The 18,741-nt window shown below is 43.9% G+C and overlaps 1 protein-coding gene across 3 annotated transcripts in view; it reads right to left on the bottom strand.

Annotated features, from left to right (window-relative positions):
- IKZF2 (IKAROS family zinc finger 2) overlaps positions 1-17,908 on the bottom strand; it is a 114,781-nt gene extending 96,873 nt beyond the window's left edge. Inside the window, exons 1-3 of one of the 3 annotated variants that reach the window (XM_087733255.1) lie at positions 17,766-17,908; positions 14,964-15,012; positions 14,125-14,232 (exon numbers count right to left, since the gene is read on the bottom strand). In XM_087733255.1, coding sequence (XP_087589381.1) covers positions 14,125-14,232; positions 14,964-14,997 — 142 coding nt within the window. In that variant the 5' untranslated portion in view covers positions 14,998-15,012; positions 17,766-17,908. Of the gene's footprint in view, positions 1-14,124; positions 14,233-14,963; positions 15,013-17,765 lie in introns of those variants that run through there. The other 2 variants (XM_087733256.1, XM_087733257.1) reach the window with 2 other exon arrangements.
- Positions 17,909-18,741: the final 833 nt, after the last annotated feature.

Genomic DNA, 18,741 nt, shown 5'->3' with positions numbered 1-18,741 from the left:
TCATCTGTTTAAGAGCTTTGCTAAATCAGGACCAGAACAGGAGACATTTCCAAAAAATCTGGGCCTAAATTGCACACACACTAATTAGCTGCACACACCAATTACATGATTATGGATGAAACGCAGTTGTTTAGCATTTACAACAGCACACTTTGTGTGGAATCATTTAGAAATAAGGTATAATTATCATTCTGTTACAGGTCCTACAATGCATTATAACCCACATATACCATGTTAATTTTAGTTGAAGGAATAGCTTAAAAAGACAAAAAAAGAAAAAACTCCTTCCAGTAATATTTGTCCAAATTCTCAAGTGGATCAATATCTGACCCTCTTGGAACTTCACTGTGTTCACAGTGAGAACATCTGAGCACTCCAGCTCAGCTCTCTTTTCTTATTGCTACATTTTGTTTACATAAAATATTCACTCTTGCATTTCAAAATGTAAGATTTGTACTCTATGCTGCCTAACGACTTAAGCCCTGCACTCAGGAAACAAACAAATTGGCACAGATTTGCATATCCAGAATTATAGATATCAGCAAATTATTTCTAGCAAATTATTGTGCCTATGAACCAGCAGTTGCTAAAAGTATAATTGTGAATTATCTCAACCATTTGAACTATTTGACATTAGCCAGGATTACCAAGTCTCACTTTCATGTCTCTTAGCCTGATATTTACTGTTTTTCTTAGCAGCAAGATTTTCAGATAAGTGACTACAAGAGTCTCCACTTTCATTAAATTAAGAAAAAAGGCATTCCCAAACCCAGAGATGGCTGAAAAGCCATGCTTCAGTGCAAAACACAGCTCAGAAATGAGAAGGTACATCAAGAATTACATTTATTAAACAAATACACACACACACACAAAAAAAAATCTCATGGCATGTAAGGCAATCTTGCGATTTAAAACTTGACTCATGATTGTGAAAGTTTGGAGTTGGCATGCGAACTTGGTGAGCCATCTGCTCACCAACAATTTATAAATGAGACTGCTGCCAAAGCCACCCGATTACTCAGTTCTAATATTAGTGATGTAACTAAAACATGCTCGTAGGGTTTTTCTCCCCATGAACCAGGAAGCACAAGAAAAAAAAACTCACAGAGGAAAAGTTAAAAATAAAATAGGTAAAATGTATTTATGCTCAATATTCAAGTCTGATTAGTTAGGAACGTTCAAGATTAATTCAATGCTTCAGTTCTGCAATTCCCTCTAAACCAAGTCAGAAGGAAAAAAAAATTAGTAGAGTGATTACAAATGATGAGAAAAGGTGAATCATATATTCTATATCCAATGCCCATTTCTTTGTTAATGATTCAAACGGTAGTTTGTTAAAATAAAATATTCTATGCTAAAAAAAACCCCCGATACCTCATAATAGCATTTAATATATTTTGACAACAGACTAAAAAAAAAAATCAAGACATTATGCATACAGGCTAGCAGGTACAACTGCTGATTTTACTAGTGATGCTAATTTCACCATTACAACCGGGCAATTTGGGATAAAAATACTATCCTATTTAAACAATTCCTTTCTTATTAAAATTCTAGATTACATATAGTGGTGAAAAACTGCTGGAAGTTAATCTACAGTAAATAATCCTTGGGGCAAAAGATACTGTAATGAAACTGCATGGAAAATTACTCACTCAATCATTTTTAAAACGTTGAGTCACAATTCGGTTTTGTTGGCCTGAAACTCCAAATCTATCTCCATGGCAAGTCAGTAGCAAATCCCAAAGCACAGCCAGTATTCCCAGAGCTCAGACATGCGGATGCGCTGCTACAGTAGTAAACCCAGGAGCGTGCAACGTGTAACACCAGCACTTCCACATAGCACCTTCTTCCCATTAAATTAAAAAAACAGTTTAACCACTGACTTCAATGTGAGCAGAATTAGGACATTTCTGAGTGCTCTGTAGGGGACACTAATAAGACTTAAAACATAGGCAATCCTGGTGGTATTAATTAAGGGGACAATGACAGCAATAAGCATCCCGCTTCATTTCAGAACACCTTGCTCTATCTGCCAAAAGAAGTAGCTTTTAAATCTGCATTTTGAAATTAAATGCATCATCATTACACAATTACCATTCTAATTAGCCTCCTCAACAACAGATCGTCTTTATTTACAATTAATTTTGGTTAATTAGTTGTAGTTTTATCTGACAGATAATGCGAGAGAATTAATAATTGCTTAATCCACACAAAATTTTGTTGTTCACATAGTGCACAAAATTTTGACAAATGTTTCTGAATCCTAGCCAACAACCACCAGCACATTTTCACCATCTGAAAACAGCCAAAGCTCAGCAAATGTTACCATATTACATTATAGTAGATTAAACTGTTTACATATATAATTAGAATTATTATTATAAACTACAGCCATAATTATAAATTGAAATTTCGTCCCCAGATCGTAAGGAAGTTTTCCCCCTTCCAAAACACCTGGCCAGAACAATTAATTCAGGTTGTCTCCTTGATGGTCTACCAAGACCTGTTCCATTTACAGTGGCAAGAGAAAATGAGAAGAAATTGTCCTGTACACATCAGGCATCCCGTATATCTCATACCTTTGTCCATACCCCTCCAATGAACTCTAGCCTGCCTCCAAGGCCAGTTTAAGGTCACAGTCCTAGTTTTTTAACTAGGCATTGGTTTTAAATGGTTTTGAACCATCATCTTCAGTCGCCACATTGCCACCTTCTTTAAAAAACATTTTCCCCTTCCGAAATGCAGGGCTGGTCTTGCCTCCACCCAGACCCGAGTACTGACCTCACAACAGGAGACACGTCAGAAATTCCTCAAAGGGACTCTCACACACCACTAGTTTCATAAGGGTGTTCAGATGCCACAGCAAAGGCGAGGAAAACATGACAAGCTGGGGCACCAAACGACATTCACGTGTTTCAAAAAACAGAACAAATGATAGCGATCAGCATAAGCAAAGCAGAACCGATACCTTAGCACAATTCTCTCTAGCACGGTAGTCTGTTGCTGGGGTGCTGTCTGTGAGATGCAACATAAAACTTAAGGATCTCCCTGTATACAGTCACTAAGGAACCTTGGATAATTACACTGCAATTATTCACATTTCTACAATGAAAACACTATTTTTACTCTTTTCCTAAGGCACTATACTCTGTTGTTCTAGGCTGTTAAAAAAACAACCACGGTTCCACTGCAGGAATAGCTGCAGTTGGGACGCAGATAAAGCATCTTGACATGAAGATGACCAAGTACTTTACAGAGCATCATTATAGATTATTTCCTGGAATGCACTGCAGTTTGCTTTGGTTTCGAATACATACGTGATATATATTTACTATAGCAAAAATCTCACTACTATCGATTTTTCTATAAATATTTAATGGTTACCAGTCAGAAGCTAAATTTAAGTAACAATAGCGCTAATGACGTTAAATAAACAAAGCATTTTAAAAGAAAAAAAAAGCAAATACCTCTTTACAGCATTTTAACGCAAGAGCAGTAAGACAGCAGCCTGAAACCATGTTACGTGCTGATAGCCTGAGTCATGTCTGGTCTCACAGTCCGACCAGCGAGGTGATTTTGCACAAACATCTAACAAAAAGTAGGTTCTGCGAGCAGCAGACTTAGCAGAGACTGGCTTCCAACAACTTTTTCCCATGCATTTGACATTTGGAAAGGGTGGCGCTTAATAGCTTTTCCTTCAGCAGAGGCACAATTCACATACCTCTCCTCTTTCTGGCTTCCTAATTTCATGAGACTTGCATGATTCTAGTATTTTTCAAGCCTGTACATCTCTATCATATGTGACTGAAACTCTCTATAAGTGCCTTCAATTTGTATTTACACACATCGCACACGTACAGGCTTGTCATAAGCCAGGGCTGGACATATTTTCATGTTTTTTTCTCCAGCTGCCAACCTTCTCTATTTGGTATTAACTAATTTGGGGGCAGCTGACTAATGATAACATTTATACTCTGAGAACACTCTGGTTTGGGATTCACATACCAGTGCATGGGACTTTGAGGAAATAAAGAAGTTGTGCAACTGACAGAATACAAATTTAAGAGAATGCAAGAATAAACTACAGAGCTGTCATAGTCTGCTAACATCCTATACTACTTGACCCTTAAATACACAATTAGTTCATCATTCTTCTGAACTCCTGAGAGCCACCTATAATCTGACATTTTGAAGTCACGTACACAAACGATGAAGCTGACTGCCTCCCACCTATAGGAGCTGAATTCATACTAATACTAATTTCTCTAATTTTTCTCCACCTCTTCAGCCTATAATTTTATTCACCCATTTGTATCTCTTCAACTGGCATCCTTTGTGAAGCTCTTAAAAGATTTATTGTTGAAAAAGCATGATATAACGAGGAGATATTATTACATTACACTCTAGAAGAATAGATTATCCAAAGGATAATACCTAACAGTGATGGAGAGAGAGGCCTGTGTATTTAAGCTACAGGAAAAGTTTCAAACAGGGGGTTTCAAGTAAAGCTGGTACCCCAGATTGTTCCACGCAGCTGCATGGAGATGTATTAAACTCACCCAGGAACCACCTGTGCTGGTAACAAGGTCAAAACAACTGGTAAAGTTGACCCAATTTTGGGAGATTAAACTGTAAAACTATTACACACATCTATGTCTAGGACATGCCTACTTCTGAAAGGTGATGAGGATTAAGGCACTGAGTGAATTTAAGGCGCAACGACGTATTCTAAAACATTTCTGTACTTGGGCAAACCCTGCACACATGCCAGACCAAAGTCCAGAGATGCAGGGAGAGAGGCCCCTCACCATGATACTACACACGCAATACAAAGGCCGCACCTAGGAACAGACAATTAAAAGCAGCACACAAAACCGCTAATTAATAAGATTTGTTTCCCTTCAGGGGCTATTATCTGGACAAGGCAAAACACACGCTGCAGGATATCAGTTTCTCAAGAAATAAGATTAAAAACCACCAAAACCAAACCCCATTTTCTTCTTTTGCTTGAGCCTTCTCCCCTTATCACAGACCTGGCTGCTAACCAGAACAAGGTCTTAATCTACTGTGACTCTTTCCTGGAAACTTTTAAACCATCCATGACTTAAAGAGAATAGCTACTCTTCCCCAAATGAATAGACCTCATACCTCGTCTGTGTAAAATGACTTGCTGTTTTCATACAGAAAGAGGCAACTTCTTTCATTTTCAAAAGAAGGGAATTCACGCCATCCTGTTGCTGCTCTTTGGACAGAAGCGGTGTTTAATTCACGCTGCTGGAGTTTAAAGGATGTACAGATACAGTTACCAAAAAATTCTCTGTTTGTATTTTATGCTAGACTGTTACCTGAGAGAGCACATTTGCTTGCAGAGGGAATCATAAAATGTCCAAAGGCTGAGCTGGGGACTAGGAAAGAGTAGGTGTGAGTTCTCATACGACTGCATACACATGCATTCCCAAATCAAAGAGTAATCATGAGAAAAATTAACACGGACTTGGGCATATCACAGGCTTCTCCAGCCAGCTTTCTGTGCCACTCACCAACGTAACTTTCACGGACTGAGGGAAGACATGTCCCTTGAGAAAAACCAAGACATCACCATTTTCTTCCGATGAAACTAGTGGGTTTTGGAGGCTGAGGGGAATGCAAGGGAAATATGACTACCAAGGAGCTGAGAAGACTCCAGCATAATGTTGAAGGTCACAGCATAGATACCTTTAGGATAACACTTGTTTTGTTCAAGTGGAGGAACAAAGGGGATAAACAAGAAGATATCCCTCATCGGAAACTCAAGCTTTGTCACATATCTGGTTTAACTGCAAATGGAGCACCTCTATTGTCAGCCCTGCCTGAATCTTCCATTAGCTGGAGGTGAAACACAGACTGTCTTGTCTCCTCACATAAGAGGAAACTTCATGAGAAAAAGGTGGTAGGCAGAACAGGCAGACAAGGTGAATGGATTTTATGTGCTTCAGTATGTCCTACCTTCTTTGGAAACTGCTTCAGACTTCCACCCCCCAGGACAAAGGGTCTGATACTGGCAGCACCAAGATGTGGCTGGGTCTTCTATCCCCACTGCATGAAGCTTCAGCTGAATCCTCAAAAGACCTTCTCCAGCTCAGTGACAGGGAAAGGACTTTAATATTCCCACTAGTCTTCCCTTTCTCTCTCCCCTCTACTGCAGTGACTATACCTGTGCGCAGAACAGCCTCAGAGGTGGTACCAATACCTCAGCAGACAGAGGGGATGGGAGGGGAAAAAAAAAAAAAAAACAACACCACAACCACCCCAAAAACCAAAAAACAGTCTGTGCAGCTTCTCCAGGTAACACGAAGCCACAGTGGGGAGAGTGGAGGTAGGTCTGGAGTGAACCAGATTCCTTGGCCCATAGCCTTGCATAAAACCCACAGCCTGCCAAGGAGAGGGACCCCTACCTGTTTAGGGAGATGATGCACTTGAACTCTGCTGTCTTTTTCATTCACTGGCTGGTAAACGCAAATATTCATCCCCTCCACACCAGGGCTGGGAGTGCAGTTTGGCCTTAGGACTAACCTCCAACCACCTACAGGTGTTCCCCCCGTTCCTGAGGGGGCACAGGCATCCAACAGGCAATCTTGGCTTCACCAGAGGGGAGACTGCGAGCCCTATGACCCCTCTGGACAGGCCGAACACAGAGCAGCCTGAAGCTAAAAGAGCGGGTATGACGCACACAGAGCCCACCACCTCCGTGGTGCTACGCCTTGGCCACACAGTGTTAAAGAAAACACAGAAACTGGAAAGCAGGGTCGAAAATAAGAGGTGTGGAGAAAGCAAAAGTCAGTTAAAAAAACAAATAGCTTCTAATTCACAGAAGTTTAAGTGACCTATCAGCACAGAAATAAAGGGGATCAATCAACCCCATGCTTTTCCAGGAACAGCGTCTGCTGTTTTATAGTACGCTCCAGTGTACCAACTGTAACAACACTTGCAGGTGACCCTGCCAGCCAGGGCTATGCTCACAGCAAGAGCTTCTGCCAGCATCACTCCGCCTGTGAGAGATTACAGCTCTTCAAAGCTACAGGCTGACAAGACAGTGCCAGCAGAAGCCGGTAATGTAGACCTGGCTCCGGATCAAGGGCACATTTTGCTGGGCAGTGTAAATAGGGGTTTGTCCACACACAGACCTGGTAATGCTCAGCTGTATGGGAAGAGCTAAAATGCTGTGGTTGCTCTAATGTAATCACACCAGAACAGGGTGCTTTAGGGCTACCGCAATTATTCCTGTGCGGGACAGAAAGTAAACTACACCAGTATTAAGGTACCTCTGAACACGTCTCATTACGGGGCTGCAAAAATTAAATGTAAGACAACCCCTAAGCAAAGCAGCTACCATAATAAAATTCTTACTGTTGACAAAGCCTAACATACGCCATCTAAACCTCTGCCTTGAATGATCTACAGCCTCTGTGATTCAGAAAAAAGGCAAGAGGAGAAAAAAAGCGGCACAGAAACATGAAGGGACTCCTCGACAATGACAAGAATCAGGAGAAAAACTGCATCTCTGGTCACCTAGTCCAGAGCCATACCTGTCAAGCCTCATCGCTTCTCAGTGATAATCACAGCTCTCTCTGCTTCCTTCCATTGGGATGCAGCAGTCAGCTGCCTGGACTCCAAACAAGCGTTCACTGCTCTAGGCAAGGGACAACACGCCGTGGCACAGGCTCCGCACCCGGGCTGGCAACAGGTTGTGTTACTACAGAGAGCTGTGGCACACCCTTCTCTTAAATTTTCTACAGAGCTGCTTCAAGGTGGATCCCCCAAGGAGTTTCATTCACTGGGATTATTGAGGAAAAAGCAGAAGAGGGCTATGCCTTTTCCTCCTGGCTAGAACAGCATCATTCCTCCAAGGTGCCCTCTTGGCACTAGAAGAAGAAGCAGCACCACTCACCCTCAGTAATGCACAAAGATGACACAGGTAGCTGCATTTTCACCTGTAAAACCTAGTCCTGCAAACTGTCATTTAGCCAGAGGACTAGACAGAGCCAGTGGCCCATAGGAACGGGAAACAAGCCCTCGATCCAGTTTCCCAGGAGAAAATATTTATTGATTTCAACAGGAGTGGCACCTTCCCCTAAATTCAGGGATGGGAACGACAGAGCACTCTCTAACAGGTATTTTGTTGTCCAGCTGCTATCAAAGTGCTGCATTTCAAGGAAGATGAGGATTGCTCTTTTCACTGGCATGTCTGAAAAGGAACTGAAATTCCAGAAGCAAACATTGAAAACTTGCTGACTACAAAACTAGCAAAAGCACTGAGTGTTGTAACAGGGTGTGTACCAACAAAAGTTAACCAAACCTGACAGTCCAAGAGAATAACAGAAGCTCCCTAAGAAAGGTGTGTGCTGCAACAAAGCCCTGGCAGATGACCTCCCAAGAGACTTCCATCAGAATGAATAAAAACCTATTTAATGAGATTAACTGATCATTTCACTCCACCCTCGTTATAACACTCAACAAGAGAGGGGAATGTTTTTGCAGCCAAGTATCTGATTCCATAGGGAATGCCAGAGAGACCGTGACAGAAGATACAAAAATCACACAGGGGAACCCTCTGCCGTTTGAGTGTGAGCTACAGACAGCAGTTACTTAACACCTAGTAGTCTCAGTGGCTACTCAGTTTTCATCTACGCACAGAGTTTGTATCAGAGGAACTATTTCATGATTTTAACAATACCAGTGTGAAAAATCTAAGCTGATGTATATGAAGGTACAACAATCCAAGGTGCATTCCAGCAGGTATTTCATTTCCAGGTAACTTTTTTTTTTTTTTTTTAAGGAAAAAAAGAAAGAAAACGGTGTAACACTACTCTGCGGAGCTTCAGTTTCATACGTGTGAACAAAAACCTAGATTTCTGCTTAAAGCCTGATTGTCACCTCTTTTTTTTTTTTTATTATTATTATTTTATTTTTCCTCCTTGAACTTCAAGAGAGCTAAACCCATTGGCTAAAACTTTCATGAGTATTATTCCCCTCAAAATTCTCAGGGAGCCTGAGGTTAAAAAGACTGAAAAAAAGTCATTGCTTCTGTAAGTGTCAAAGTAGCTCACTTCTACCAGTTCCCTGCCAGACTTTATTGAGCTCATCCCTTATGTCTAAGCTCATCTTGGCATAGTGCATCTTCACTGCCCTTCAACCTGTAAAACCACAGGTACGTCTGTATCGGGCATCACTGTGAAATTCCACAGATGAGCTCTCTAAACATCAAACTGTCGAGGTTGGAAAGTCAGACACAAATGACTGGAGGACATCTCAAGCGACTGTCAGAAGTCCACCTCCCTGCACCGAGGCAGGATCAAAGATACTCAGAGCAACAGATGTTGCCTACCCTACTCCTTAAAGGTCACCGAGGAAAAAGATTCCTCAGCATCTTGAGGCTATCCAGTCCAAGTTTTTAGCACCGCATGCAGTGTTTCACACTTTCCAAGGTATTTGGAAGAACTGGAGACCTGAATCCCCGCTTCAGAGCACAGCAGTTTGGCTGCCAGAACTCTTCATGTCCCAGTGCACGTGTCAGGGTAGTGACAGCCGCAAAGCACTAATTCAGTTCCCCCCTTGCAGCCCAGCCCAGACAGCTTCAACCACCCTCCCTAAAGAAAAGGCTCCTGCAGAGGCTCAGCCTCCATCACCTCATCCTACTGAAAAAAATCATACTGAGACAAAAAGAATCCCAGTGCAAGGTCCAGCCTCACGTGCCTGGGCCATAGACCCTGGTGATGGCGAGGCTTGTTTGACGCGTAGCTGAGGCATGAAGTAACCTCTAATTTTCGCATTTTCATTCCAAAAGGCGGGCTCCATGGTTACATTTCTTTATCCATACAGATGTGGTGCTGATGCAGCTGTGGTACATGAAACTTTCTGCTCAGGGCAACACAACTGTGACTAAACAGCGCTTGTATGATAATTCAGAGCTGAAAAACGAAAGTAATCAAGAACGATTTGGGTCTTTGGAGTTACAGGGGAGAAGGAAAAGAAAAAAAAAAAAAAGGCCACTGATAGCCCACCCCAGTCTACCCTGATCGCTGGGAATACAGTATTGGCTACGTTATAATAAGACCTTTCCCAAGTTCTCTTTAAATACTGCTGCTGAAATCACTCACGCTTAATACTCTTGTCCCAATAGCTATCTTGTCAGATAGCGTGATCATTCCCCACCATGGAGAAAATGCAATCACCTCATTATTTTCAGCAAGAGAGTCAGTTGACAATGCTTATTTTCTTAATAAATTATTTTTCATAACTTATTAACACTTTAAGCTACTATAAAAACATCTTGAAAGCGTACCACAATTTTAATCAGTTTCAAACATCAGATGTTGGGTTTGATATTTATGATTGTTCTGACTCTGTTTCGTTTAATGGCTCCTTTTGTCTATGAAAGCAAAGATAAGAAAGTTGTCTAGGACACCCACTGTAAAGTCTCTAATTAAAGAGGAAATGTCCTCTGTCACTAACTGTCGGATGCTAACAGCTGCTGTTACTATTTTCCATATGATACCAGGCAAGTGGTCTTAGAGAAGTATCCTTCATCCTATACAAAGCAGTGATCAAGTCAACTAACCAAATGACTGTGCCCCCGCAGTTTCTAAAGGGGACATTCTTCTAAGTCCATTTTAACCTAGAGGGAGAAAAAGTAACATATATCTCAAATAACTAAAGTAAGAACTCGGCATGGTATTATGAGGACGTGACTGGGAATTATTTCTTTTTAAAGCCTCTTTTATAAGGATTCCCCATCAGCCTTTTATTAGCATGCCAGTTCCTATTCTGAGGTTCCTGATCACTTATAGCCCAGTTCAACATTCACCGAAGGCAACAAGACAAACTCCCTTGAACTCGGCGGGGTCTAGAAGAGGGCTTAGGGCCATGCAGGGAACTCTCTAGTACCAAGAAGAAGTTAATTGAGCAGGCCTTTGATGCCCAGCTCTGCGTGTCAGCCCTTGGAAGAGTCTTCCTATGGAAGATCAGAAGAAGATCTGGACTTCCAGATTTGGGGCTATGTAAATATCATCTGTATCAGCAGGTATAGCACTAATTTGCCTTTTGCTGTAGAGGAAAGTGAGATGATCTATCAACCTATTCAGTCTGACTATTTACACACATTTTAAATCTTCGCTTACATAAAACTACGATAAAGTATTTTAGAACAGAGCCTCTGCCAACATACATACAGTATTCTGCTAAAGGCAGATATATACTGTAAGATATATGTAAGATCATTAGTTAGCTATGACAGGCGATTTATTGTGATTTATCTTTCATGATCATCTCATTCACAAGGAAAATTGAGTGTCAGCCCCATCCATAACCTATACGTACCATCTAGATACTTGAAAATGTTAATAGGTTAAAGGATGCAGTAGACAACTCTCCAGCATAAGCCAAAATATTTAACCTGAAACCTTTTGGAATAGAACCTGAAAACATCAGTAGCCCAGCCAGAACTCCTACTAACACGGATTGCCAGGGGCTAATGAACATAGAAAACTCTTAACCTAGCACATAATTTTACTGTTGCTGGGAGAGCACTGCTCAGTCATTTCAGTACAGATCCAAGAAATTTGCTTCTTACGGTTTTGTCTCTGTTTGAGCCAGACACAAATTAAGGTTAAATTAAGAGCTGTGGTTCAAAACGATTCAATGGAACGCAAGAACAAAGTTCAGAACTTAGATCTCTGCCTTGCAGGTGCACATCCTGAGCACACGGCTAAATAGGGCCATCCACCTTCTGGGGACAACTGGCAACAAAAACGGGAGTGAAACATTTGGGGTCCGATCCACGTACCACCTCCTCCATTAGCAAACCCTACCCAGCCAGAATGACATGCCTTGGGCTTCACTATAGCAGCAGGCCAACAGTAGATCAGTCTCCAGTGACTCCACTAGAAATTAAACCATACTGAAATAACCACGCAGCCACTTCCCCCGCTTACAACAAATAATGATGGATCGATCCAACAGGAGCTACCAAATTCATACAAAATATTTCAAACAGCTACTCCTCCTTACTCTCCCACCTCCACCTCTCCTCAAAACAAAACAAAAAAGCACCCCCAAAAACCCCAGAGCTCGCAGGCCTCTGGGTTACTGAACCTTTAAAAGGATTTCCTGTACCCCACAAAACAGGTGGAAAGCTCTAAAGCACAGCCTGGTGATTTAGTCTACACATGCCAGATTCAAGATTTGGCCAAAAAATCTTAAATGAACCAACGTAACAGCTGCCACAAAAGCCGACAACCTCTAATCAATACCTTCCATGTTTAAGAGAGAACAAACCGCCTCTCTGCAAAACATTCTTATGCCTGCAAAGAGTAAATAAATTACAACAAATTTAAGAAGCCCGAGTTTTCCTTGGCTTAAGAACCCCAGGCAGAGCCCCTAATTTTTCAACAGCAGCACACGCTTAACACAGAGCAGCAGCGATGAAAACAGTTGAGACACCTGTGAGATACTACAACGCACATTTAAAAAATAAGATATACACCAAGGCAGCAGATACATGTGTGTTGCAAGAACTAACGAAGCTTAAAAATAATTCAAAATGTTAACACAATGAGCACGAAAATATTGAATGTGTTAAAGCATTTTTGCATGACTTCATCCCAGATCTTTTTATTCCCTAACTTGCCTCTGGTTTTTAGTCTAGATTATAAAGAAGATTTAAAACAAGGAGCTTTTTTTCCCTCCCAATGAAGGCTTCCCATTAATAAAAAGGAAACAAAGAAAATGAAGAAAGTGAGTAGTAAAACTTTTACAACATAATAAAATACATCAGAATCCCAGTGCAGCCGGATTGGAATTGTCTAAAGATGCTGAATTATGATCGGTTGTCATATAAAGTTCAGTCCAGAGTATTAGCAATCATATTCTCTAGCAACATGTATATAATTGGGAGATCTTCATAATAACCCTCAGTTTTAAAGGCTCATAAAAACTGTGTTTTACTGGTAATTTGCAGGAGGAAAGACGAATTCTTAAAGGAAAGTAACATCATCATCTCAGTACGAAAGACTTTGAAGGCAATACACTGTGTATTGTAAAGCAAGCAACCCTAAAAGCTCTCTTTTTCTTTCACAGTTTTCGGTGGGGCATTATACAAACACTCAGTTTAAAAAGATAAACATGTATCTATAGTACACACACTAGAAAGAAAATTAGTATCACATAGAGAGGAACCCTCTGACAGTATACTGGAAGCAAAGCATATTACATTATTTTTGAATACAAGTACAGGGGTACTTTAAGGTAAATATCTTGATGTAACATTGCAACCAAGAGTAAAACAAGCTATGGCACTCACACACAAAAAAGAAAGGATGTTGGTTTTATGAAATGTGTGTAAACTACATTTATCCACCTCCAAAATATAGCATGAAAATAATTATAAAAATATTATCAGCACTTGACATTCTCAGTAGACTCCCAAATCTCTACACCTTCTCAATATCTCTCCTAATATTCTAAAACAAAATCCTTTCAGTCTGTTAGAGACTCAACTACCGAGTGCCATAAACTTCCAATTATCCCAGCCGCTTTTGGACTTGCCAAGACAAAGCTGAAGTAATGAATAGGATGCTGAAGTTTCTCTATGGAATAGTAAAATACAACCTGTCATCAAACCCAGATATTTTAACTTCATACCTTTGCCAGAGTAAAGCCTTTTTGTAAATAAAATGTGTTTGTTTTCAAATAAAGCTACTTCAAGCTGTTTTGGGAAGCACAGTAAGTAATAATAATAATAACAACAATTTCCATTTGGATTTCAAAACCTGATTAAACAAAACCAGCACATGTCAAGCCTAGTGTTTTCCTACCTGGAACAGGTAAGGACCAGCTCTCAAATGCCACCTTGGGATAGTTCAGACTAGTAATCCCGTTCATGTTTAGATGAGACACCAGCATGAACAAGAAAGAAAAGAAAAAAAAAAAAAAAAAGAAAAAAAAATCTACCCTGTCCTTCTCTTCTTTTATTAGCAATGCCTACAGCAGTGGTTAAGACCCGGTAAGTAAGCAAGCTGAGGACCCAGAGGACCAGACTAACCCAAACCCACTGCTAGAGAGAAACAGGTTTAAGAAGAGACTTACTGCTTGCCATGTGACTGGGGGAGGTATGCTGCCCATTGGGTGTGCTGGAGGTGAGGTCAATGGCCATGCCGGAGTGCTCCCTTTCGGGCGAAAGCTCATTGTCACCTGCTTTCACAAAACAAGTCCCCCATAAGTTTCCATCCCCTTCTTCAGCAGAGCAACACAACGATTAAAAAGTACGACTTGCTCACTCCCTTCGCCCTTCCCTCCTTTACCAGCGGGGTCTTCCACAGCCTGTAAAAACTGGACTCTAAGTAACCACAAGCAAACATTTAACTGACTGATTTTAAGAGCCCCCCCCAAACCTACTGTCACCAGTCTTCTCCACACACGCCTGTGACAAACCTTGCCCTCGCTGCTCAAGAAAAGTTAGGATTACTTTTCCATTTGCAGACACCCAGAACTGGGGCTGGGCAGGAGAAGACTGAAGTAGCATTTTATCGTATAGACCTTCACCCCCAAAGCTCTCGGTTAACTGACAGTTAAACAAAGCACATAAACTAAGACATTTTGCCCTGACACAGAAAAGGAGAGAAATGCATAGTGAAAGGCATGAAAAGTTTTTGGTTGCAATTTGAATTTCTGAAGATGAACTCTCTCTCACTTGCAAAGTTCATTCATCCTTGCTAAATATTTAAACCTAGAGCTACTCACCCGTGCACCCCTCCCCATGCATTTTTCAATCATACACAAAGTTTATGTTTAAACGCTACTAATTCAGTATCATCTCAATGCAAAGACCATACACAAGGAAGCTAAAGTTTCAGGTATCTGCATTATAGAAAGGACAGTGGGAAAAGGAAAGTAATTCAGAATAATCAAATGAAAGGACTACTTACATGTTATATATCCATCAGCAGCCTCTGCTTCCATAGTCAAAGTGCAGTGCTGCAAGGCAGAAAAGTACACCCTCAAAGACGCCTGTCAGTATCAACCATTAAATGATTAAACTTACTTAAAGCCCTAAGTAGTTGCCCGTTTTACTGCTGTTGCAACCATCGCCTAGAGAAACACACAAGTGTACTGCATGTGCTCATTTGCAAATCACTGAACTCTTGCTGCAAATTATCTGAGTAGAGAAATTCAGCTGCCTCCTGGGCAGGTGACACTGGGATCATCTTGGTCTGATCATACCCCTCTCTCTGTCCCCTACTCACATTTTTACCTGATCTGAGAGTTTTTTCTCCGACTTTCCACTCGTTTTGTTCAAGCCGGGATGGTAATGCTTTATCAATTATCAGCTCTGGCAGCCAGAACAGACTTTGAGGAGATGGATACTATTAACAATTGCTCTTTTCACGCGCGCTCCAAGAGACTCCATCCTGATCTAAACAAAATAAAGCCCCCCAGTGTCCGTTCCCCTTCGAGAGAGTTATTACAACTCTTTGTCTCACACCACCGAACGCGCGCACACACCTGTACACACACCTGTTCGCTCTAACCCTATTTATCTGCCACAGCATGGGGCCGAACGTCACACTTAATACTCCCAGATCACGCATTTTGTGGCGTGAAGCAATCTTAAAGTTTCTGGAAGCACTTTGCTGACACAGAACAAGCTATTACTTTCCAGAAACCCAAGTAACTGTATAGAATGACACCCCCTAGCTATCATTTGATATATATTGAGGGGGAGGAAAAAAAAAAAAAAAAAAAGAGAGATCAATAATCATAACTGTGTTCTTTTAAGTGGAAAAGTTAAGAATCTGACATGACCAGAGGAGAATTTTATTTCCTCTCTCCCTCCACGGCCTCTTTTTTGCCTTTAGTTTCAAAACTCTCACTGCACCAGGCAGCTAAATTATTCACAATGAGCCATTTCTGTATTGATCGCCAAGTATATTTAGCCCTGGCTCCTGGAATTTCTCCATTACTTACTGGAAAACAGGCAGCTTCACTTCTTGTCTCCAAAACCACTTCCCTCCCCCTCCCTTAACCCGCTTTCCTTTCCTCCCCCCACCTTTCCCCCAATAAATAAATACTTTTCTCTGTGTTCTTCTTTGGTATAAAGCAGATCAAATTCCCAAGGCATTCAGCACATAACACTTAAATTTCAACCTGCCCAGCTGCTACCAAACTCCCTTCAATTACTGATTTTCACAGGACTCTTAAAAAGAAATCTCAAAAAAAAAGTTTTGAAAACAGGTAAGCCGCTTCCTCAAGCCCTTCAAAATTACCTTATCTTCCCCCTAGTCCAGGTAGGCAGGCACACACTGAGAAAAAGAAAGAAACATCAGAAGCAACAGGGAAAGATCATCCCAGCCAATGAAGTGGAAGGAAAGAAAGGGGAGGAAGGGAGGAGGAAGAGAAAGACAGACAAAAAGAAGCACAGAAACATCCATAACTGAAATTAAAACACGGTTTGCTTTTTATTTTTTATTTCTTCAAGGCGGGAGGTGGAGGAAGAGGAGGGGGGGAAGAAAAAAGTTTGGTCACCATTTTTAGGCTGGTGATGGCAAATCCCAGCTGCTAAGCCTCCCTCTCCACAACGAATGGAGAGAGAGTTTTGCTCGGGCTGAAGACACAGCAAGATGGGGAAAGTTTAAAAAATATTTTTTAAAAGAAAGGGGGAGAAAGAAAGGGGGAGAGGGGAGAGAAACCCGCCCCGGCACTTACAGGTGGGGCATGCGGAGCCGGCGAGCCGGGCAGCCCCGGGGATGAGCCGGCGGGGAAACTCGTTCAGGAATGGCACATACTTTGAAGGAAGATGAAGAACAAAAAAAAAAAAGAGAGGGAGAGGGAGAGAAAGGGAGAGGGAGGGAGGGAGGTCAGCCGGTGCTACAGCAATGCGATTAACCAGCGGGGAGAGAGAGAGAGGAGAGAGAAAAACTTGATCCACCGGTTCGTTACGAATCGGCACGAAAACGGGGGGAGCGGAGGGGATGTGGGGAGGGATAGGGTGAGGGGATGTGGGGAGGGATGGGGGGGGGGGGGGCCGGCAGGCGCACTCACACCCCGCGCAGGAAACCTAGGCCAACTTCCCCGGAGTGCTTCTCCGGCCCTGGGCGACACCGGGCTCCGCGCCTCATCCCTGCCTCTCCACGCCCATACCACAACCTGTCAAAGTCATGGAAGTCCTGCCTCATTTTTCATTTTATTTCATTTTCTCCCTTTCCCTTCCACACCCCCCGCACCCCCACCCACCCCACCCCCCCCCCGCCGCCGCCGCGTCAGGCCGCAGCCCCCCGGGGGCCCGCAGGTAGCGGCGGGCGCTGAGGGAAATGGCAGTTGGGGCCGGCGCTGACTAACGGACCGGCGAGCCCCGCCGCCCCCCGCGCCCCCGCCGCCCCCCTCCCCCCGCTCCGGGTGGGTTCGGGGGGGGTTTTTCTTTTTTTTTTTTTCTTTTTTTTCTTTTTTTTTTTTTTCCGGGCTAACAGCAACAAGTCATCGGGAGCCCACCGCCGTGCGGGAGATGCTGCACAACCGCACTTTAGTCGGGGACCCCTCCGCAGACAGACAGACAGACAGACACAGCCCCGCCGTCCCCGCAGCCGCCTCGCACACCGGACGGAGCTGTCCTCCCCACCAGGGAAAGAAAGGCCGGGGTGAGGGAGGAGGCGGGGAGGGGGGGGGGGGGAAGGGAAAAAAAAAAAAAAAAAAAGAAAAAGAAAGAAATAAAAAGAAGCCAGGCGCAGATTTACCTCAGCCGCGCAGGCAGTGAATCACTTCCATCACCCTTTTGTTTGTGTTTTTATTAGTGTCGGCTCTCTCTGCCTAGTGGAGGTGTGTTTGTGCACGGCAGTTGGCTATGGAAACTAAGGCAGTGGAGCTGTAGCTAAGGGTAATCCTGTTTTTACTTCCTCCATCTTCAGAGAGCAGGGTTAGCCTGGGACAGCTGGTCAAACCCCGAGAAACCGATCCGGCGGCGGCGGCAGCCGCACGCCCGCACTCACTCACTCAGTCACACACACACACGCACGCACACACACGCACAGGCTCACACACACACACGCGCGCGCGCGCGCTCGCACCCTCACACGCGCGGCCGCCGGCGCCCCCACGCGCGCGCGCGCAAGACCGCGGGCGCGCGCCGCCCCAGCCGCCCCGCGCGCCTCACCCAAGGGCCGGCGCGGCGAGCGCGCGGCGGGGGGGGGGGGGGGGGGGGGGCGCGGGGGGCGGGTGCCCGCGCCGGCAGGGCCGCTCAGCACGCTCGGCAATCGATTAGAGGACAAGTGCCGCCGCCGCCAGCGCCGCGTGCGCTCCGCGCCTCACGCGGACGGACACACGCGCGCGGGCGCGCGTCGCCGCCGCCTCAGGGCAGCGTCGCGTCCCCGTCCCCCCGCCCCGGGCACCGGGCTGCCCCGCACCTCCCCCCCCGCCCCCCGCCCCGCTCCTCCTCCCCTCAGGAGCGGCAGCCGCTGGGCCGCCGCCGCCGGGCGGGTGAAGTTGCCGGCGGAGTCATGATTCAGCACTTCTATTTTTAACCGCCGGACGGCCGCGGGTGCGCAGTGCCCGCCGCTCCCGGTCCCGCTGCTCTCCCGCCCGTATTGGCTTTGCTCTAACGACCGCCGCGGCGGCAGGCCGGGGGGCAGCCAGGGGACGGCGTAAAGTCGGCGGGGAAGGGTTCCGGGCTGCCGTGCTCGTTACCTAATTGAGCATTCAAAGTACATGTGAGGT

This window comes from Nipponia nippon, unplaced genomic scaffold (assembly GCF_047370975.1).
Source record: "Nipponia nippon isolate SJK-2023a ecotype South Korea unplaced genomic scaffold, ASM4737097v1 scaffold_5, whole genome shotgun sequence".
NCBI lineage: Eukaryota > Metazoa > Chordata > Aves > Pelecaniformes > Threskiornithidae > Nipponia > Nipponia nippon.
This window is presented reverse-complemented; position numbering and strand designations above follow the sequence as displayed.